At 44.5% G+C, this 6,560-nt stretch overlaps 1 protein-coding gene across 1 annotated transcript; it reads left to right on the top strand.

The window, feature by feature from the left end:
- The first annotated feature begins 2,855 nt into the window (after window positions 1-2,855).
- OTOS (otospiralin) lies at window positions 2,856-6,136 on the top strand. Its single transcript, XM_009880789.1, has 3 exons — window positions 2,856-2,907; window positions 3,247-3,273; window positions 5,952-6,136. Exons 1-3 carry the CDS (start codon window positions 2,856-2,858, stop codon window positions 6,134-6,136), a joined length of 264 nt encoding a protein of 87 aa, XP_009879091.1.
- The last annotated feature ends 424 nt before the right edge of the window (window positions 6,137-6,560 follow it).

Here is a 6,560-nt window from a genome sequence, read left to right as displayed (position 1 = left end):
CTCTTGTTTTAACAGCTTCTGAATTATGATGCCGGATCTAACTCATCAGTTCGTCTGTAGCCCAATGCTGTGTTTAAAACAGACAGAGCCATTGGGGGAAGCAGTTATGTACAGCAACAGAAGCCTTGGTAGAAGAGGGATTAAAATTAACATTTAAAACAACTGTATCTCTTGGCTATATCCCCTGGTACAACTGTTTTAAATGCTAATTCTCATCCTCTTTTTATAATCTCCTAGGCCTCCTTCAGCATGGAAACCCCGAGAATTTATTTCCATCTCCAACTGGTGGTTTAGCAAACGGAAAACTATAATACGAGTTAAACTGAAAGCCTGCCGTTGTTAGAAGACTATTACACTGTCAGAACTGTGATCCTCCTAGCTCTGCAAGTGGGTAACTCCAAGCTGCAAAAGACAGAATAAGAAACTGCAAAGGAGGTGGGTGTAAAGGTGTATGTCAGCGTGAGCCTCAACAGTTACATGAATCTTCCCAAGATCACCCAGCGTTGTGGCAGACCACACTGTGACCTGAGTGACCCTGAACCTGATAACCTCTGTGACTTTGTCATCCTCCTACAGCACCACCAGTTCCTCAAGGGGAGAGCTGCAGGATGTCAGGGACATCATTATTTTCCTTTGTCATCATCCCAAACATGTTATCTCACCTCCCACTTGGAACTAGACCTCCCTTATCGACTGCCAAAACAAAAAGGTACTGAAGGATGTGCACTGAAGTAGCTTTATGCTAATTATCTAATTACAGCTAATGACTGTTTTGTGTGTGTATTAGCATATTTCAGTGTGTCTCCTCATCTATTTGAATAGGATATGCAGATCAGGCAGTGAAAGGGAATGTGCCGTTTGGCTTTGCAGGCAGCACTGGTGGGTGGACCTGTGTGCGCCAAAGGCCTCCACCAAGCAAGGGAGTTGCCTTCTCCCACTGGCACCTGCCACAACCCAGGCGAGCGGGGCAGAGGAGCCAGCAGAATGTGGGTGATGTGGCACCCCTCACGCAGGCCTAGGAAATATTAAACAGGAGGATTAAAGCCTCTCAAAGATGGAATAGGTTCTGCTTTCATAATATTTTTCTTTTCAGCCTCCACAGGAGTTGGCACAGCTTGGTGTGCTACAAAGCGCTCTTTTTTTCCCTTGCTTAGAACATCTTTAATTCTTGGCAGGACCATGTAAGTCTGCGTGTAGATAGGAACAAGTTCCAGCAAAGCTGGGGCCTCCTGCAAGGCCACACACTCGGGTCTCTCCACTCCAGGACTTTGCAAGAATGCACAGACTTTCACTGCGTTACGCTCCCGTGGCGGGCAAGTGGATGTGGCAGAGCAAAGGCACCAACATCAGGACCCACACACACGGTGGGGAAATGCTGGTGACCAGAATCAAGATATAGAAATGATTTTGTAGACCATAAAGGCAACTGGAAACTCCCAGCCAAGAGGGAGCAGATCAGATCAGCAACCGTGCAATCAGATCATCGCAGCATGAATGTGAACCGAGAGCTCTGCACTGGCATTTCAGTAGCTCCTTTCCAGAGCAGAGCCATCTGGAAACAGCTGCCAGGTTTGGCAGCATGAGTTGAACGGCCACGTCTTGTAAGAGCATGGAGATTCCCACATCACCCCAAGAGTTGCAGAGCTCTTTCTGCTACACCTTAGTCCCTGACCACACCTGCTACTGTCAGGAGTTCTGTGTCGGTTGAATATTCTCCAAAATGTGTCTCCCCGCCATGCTTCTCGAAGTGCTGGATCCCTTCAGCAACCTGCACAGACTGGAGCCCAAAGCACCTGCTTGGCATCGGGAGAGGAATCTTTCCAGGAAATCAGCATAATGTGAAACTGCATTTCAATGCAACTTATCAGACCCTCTGAAGGCTGCAGTACGTGCACCATCACCATGGCTGAGGTCACTGGGGACCTACTTCTTTGCTTAATGTAAGCCAATTGATTTCAGTGGGCACTTGGTGCCTAGGTACACTTTAAGATCTGGATTTTAAGGATCCTAAGTAAGAAAATAAATCAGTGTCAAGTGTTTGTGGGTTTTGTGACTCAGCTGGAAAGGGAGCTCAATATCCTTTTAGCAGTTTGCTCAAATAACATTACTTAAAGTTGTTTTTTTTCTGAAAGTGTAGAAAAAAAGAAAATCAGGAGGGCAACAAAGGTAATAATTGCTGAATTTGCTTCTGGATTTTCTCTCTCTGTCTTCAAAATAAAGAAGTGTTATTGCCAAAGTTCCTGATTCCCTCTCTGAATCTGTCCACTGTCTCTTCCATGGACAGTGCTGAAATATAATGCAAATGTGAGCTGTTAAAAAACCTTGATATGAAGGCAACAAAATCAGATTGGTGTAGTAACTCAGTGACGTTTATCTCCTTCCCCCTCCCTCCCCCTCCCTTAAACAGCGCTGCTATTTTACGGCAAAAGAAATCCTTTTGGACTTTCATAGCTGACTTGGAGCTACAGACCTTTACTACTGCAAGAAGAAGAAAAGGTGAGAGAGAGAGAGGTCATTTCTAAAGTGAAATTAAATTAACCACAAAATAAAACATTTCCAAAGACACTTAATTTCATGTCAGTTCAGAGGAGTCTTTTGGATTTATGCCACCTAAAACCAAAGTATCAACACATGCTTCGGACTATGGTTCTTTTAATACTCTGTGTTGCAGTTCAGAAACTGTAAGGAAATGTAATTAGATCTTGTTATGCCTAAATTAATAATTAGAATCTGTTTTGAAGCATATTCATCTAATAAAAGAAGAAATAATAGACTGCACAATTATTAATCTCTTGTAATAATCCTCAACTGTACAGATTATTTTTCAGAAACACAACCAGTATCTTGCAGAAATGATGACATTTATTGGCTTACTCTTCTTCTGTATGCTGATGAACATCCTAACAGGTAAGATTACTGCGGAATTTATCCTTGTTTATTTTTTCAAGCAGCCAGAAGTATTTTCTTACTAATACAGTGTCTTCTATTTAGTATCAGATATCGCTCATGTATTAATGTCAACTGCTCTGGCTGTTATTTAAGAATATTTGGGTTGTAGCACTGAGTGACTGCAAATGGGGAATTCCTTAAACAGCTGTTTAAGAAACAAAAAACATTTGGCTGTACAGAGGGTTCTACGCGTGCATTAAAGAACTTGTCAGCTTCTGGCTACACAGCAAATGTTTTGTTAACAGAAAGTCCTTCTGTGTGGGAGCTCGTACTGATGAGTTTCCTCTCTATCTACAGATGCCCGAGCAATCCAGGATGGAGATGGTAATTCTTAATGGTTTTCTTTCCTTTGTATCACTAACAACTAGAAGAGTAATTTGTAACTCACCGACCCGATCCCCAGCAGCGATTTTGGCCGGAACGCTTACTAACCTCAGCGGGCTGTGGAAGTGCTTTCATCTAGTGCTGGTGGAGAAAGGAGAGTGAATTTTTAAAAATTTCTTTAAAAAGTATTAAAGACCGACATATTAATGTCTAATAATAGAGCTAATACACTTGTAGTCTGAAAACAAAATGGGGTTATGGTCAAGTCACTAATTCTGTTGTTCAAAATCATAACTGAAAGCACCTGACTTATAAACTTATTAGACATCTGAGAATTTTGTCTGTCCTGAACAGTAATACTGTATGTGTGTCTAGTTATTGGAAAGAAATACTGACTTCCATGACAAAAAGCTTAAAATTTACAAATTGCAACAAATCCAATTAAAGAAATGTTAGAATAAATCCCTTAGCACAGCTACCCTGTGGTTCGTGTCACTTTGCATGATTAGCCCATTGGATTAGTATTTGCCTTTGATTAAAAAACGTCTCACCATCCTAATGATGTTTACACTGGCTTACTGATGATTATATTAGTTAACCTCTCTCTGGTGTTTTCAGACAGAATTCTTTCTGAAAACGAAGTTGTATGAAGCGTCTGTAGTAACACGGTACTGCTATTGCTGGTGTATATCTCAGTATAACCAGCAGGACAGCCAGCAGCATCCCAAGTGTACAGACAGAAATATGCAGGGAGAGCACTATAACAGCTGTGGAAAGTAGAAATATATACAAGAAATAAGGGCTAATAGCACAGAATTGCAGAATGGTAGGGGTCGGAAGGGACCTTTGGAGATCACCTAATCCAACCCCGCTGCGAAAGCAGGTTCACCTAGAGCAGGTTGGACAAGAATGCATCCAGGTGGCTTTTTGGTACCTCCAGAGAAGGATCCACAACCTCTCCAGGCAGCCTGTTCCAGTATTGTCATCCCTAAAGAAGTTTTTCCTCATGTTGAGATGGAATTTCCTGTGTTCCAGTTTGTGCCTGTTGCCCCTTGTCCTGTAGCTGGGCACCACTGACAAGAGTCTGGCCCCATCCTCTTGACACAAGCTCTTTAGATGATATGATTACTTTTCATTCAAAACATTTTTCTCTATGCTCCATTATATTTCTTTATGGCTCTAAAATCTTTTGAATGTATCATCTGTGTTTTCATAAGTTCAAGGGCGCTGTTGTATTTGTGCACAGCAAATATTTTTGCAGCAACCTCTTAGTCATGAGAGCGTGTGTCAATCTGATAATAAAACCTTGCTCAGGCAGTATCCTGCTGCTCTCATTACCAACAATTATGGTTTTCTTTCACACTGGGCCAAGCAGCAGACTGCAAAGTGAATCTAAGGTCAGCTGATATAAACAGTGAATTCTCCTCTGCAGACACCATTTGCTTGCTTCATTTGATTTGTTGTATGCCATCTGTGCCTGCGTGCTGCAAACTTTACTCCGTAAAATTAAGGTCTGACAATAGGATTGTTGAAGGCTCTTAATTCCCACTAAAGACCCCAGTTCCAAGCTGAGCCTGGTGAGTGGAATGGCTCCCATTTATTAAATGGGCTTTAAATGAAATCAAAATACTGGGTTTAGCTTTGCTGTGCAGAAAGATACTTGTACCTATGTGGTCTCAGCAAGTGTTTACATTTTATATATGCTTCTGTGTTTGCCCAGATTCAGGCCCAAGGGTATTTTTTTCCTTGCTTGCGTGTTTTCTTTTGAAAAGGAGATAGTCCTGTGAAATCCTGTGCACAATTGTGTCTTTGAAATTCCGATCTGGCTTCTCGAAATCAAAGCAGCCCAAGGAATTCTTGCATTATCCCAAATGACAATGGTGTCCTTTCGTTCTGCGCCTCTACTCCACTCTGGTGAGACCCCACCTGGAGTACTGCATCCAGCTCTGGGGCCCCCAGCGTAAGAAGGACGTGGACCTGTTGGAGTGGGTCCAGAGGGGGGCCACAAAGATGACCAGAGGGCTGGAGCACCTCTGCTGTGAGGACAGGCTGAGAGAGTTGGGGTTGTTCAGCCTGGAGAAGAGAAGGCTCTGAGGAGATCTTTTTGCGGCCTTCCAGTACCTAAAGGGGGCCTACAGGAAAGATGGGGAGGGACTCTTTACAAGGGCGTGTAGCAATAGAACGAGGGGCAATGCCTTCAAACTGGAAGAGGGTACATCTTTACTCTAAGGGTGGTGAGGCACTGGAACAAATTGCCCAGAGAAGTTGTGGAGGCCCCATCGCTGGAGGTGTTCAAGACCAGGTTGGAGGGGTCTTTGAGCATCCCCGTCTAGTGGGAGGTGTCCCTGCCCATGGCAGGGGGGGTGGGGCTAAATGATCTCTAAGGTCCCTTCTAACCTAAACCATTCTATGATTCCTGCCCTCTCTCTTGTCCCATTCCATCATTCCTGGTATAGCTGGGGCAGAGGGCAACTGCTCCATCAAGTGAAAAGCTGTCTTCTGTGGCATGGGGCACGGAGGGTGCAATGGCTCTGCCTGCCCCTCTCCTGCCAGAGAGACCACAAATTCCCCCAAGGGGCCCCCACAGGACCCCAACCCCAAACCATGTTGGCTCCCAGGCCCAGGCTTTCAACAAAAACTCTTCACATTCTAGTAATCTGCATTTTTTTTAATTTTAGATCTCTACCAGGGATCTGTAGCCTTGCCGTACTGGCCCTTCTCATCCAATGATTTCTGGTCCTACGTGGAGTATTTCCGGACCCTGGGAGCCTACAACAGGATCGAAGAAATGGCCAGAGCCTTCTTTGCCCAGTTCCCTTTTGGGAGTCACCTTGGCTATCACGTGCCCAACCACGAGCCTTAACTGCCTCGCTCATTTTTCCTAAAGCTGGTGCCGAGGTGTTTACGCGAACACATGGCTGCCAGCAAACGCACCCAAACTGCCCCCTCAGCCACTTATAGCAGTCATGCAGGCCGCCTCATGCTTCAAAGCAGCTTTTGCGTGAAAAATTAGTCGCTTTTGTGTGAAATCAATAAACTCCTTGATTCTGCTGCGAGGTCTGGGAGGTTTTATTTTCTTTTTTAATGCATTAATGCTCGCAGAAAAGCCATCTCTGTGTGTATCACAGTTTAATGCCAGTCCACCCAGTTAAATGACAGTCCACCCAGTCTGGCAGCTGGAAGGACCGCCGGTATAATTCACAGCCGTATCCTTTCCAGCCTAATGGGGTCCACGGACCAGGTCGACGCCATTTTCCTGACTTCAGGCCTGCGGCCTGGCCCCCGCC

The sequence above is a fragment of the Charadrius vociferus genome, unplaced genomic scaffold (assembly GCF_000708025.1).
Source record: "Charadrius vociferus isolate BGI_N301 unplaced genomic scaffold, ASM70802v2 scaffold643, whole genome shotgun sequence".
NCBI lineage: Eukaryota > Metazoa > Chordata > Aves > Charadriiformes > Charadriidae > Charadrius > Charadrius vociferus.
Note: the sequence above shows the minus strand (reverse complement) of the source record. Positions and strands in the feature narration are given on the sequence as shown.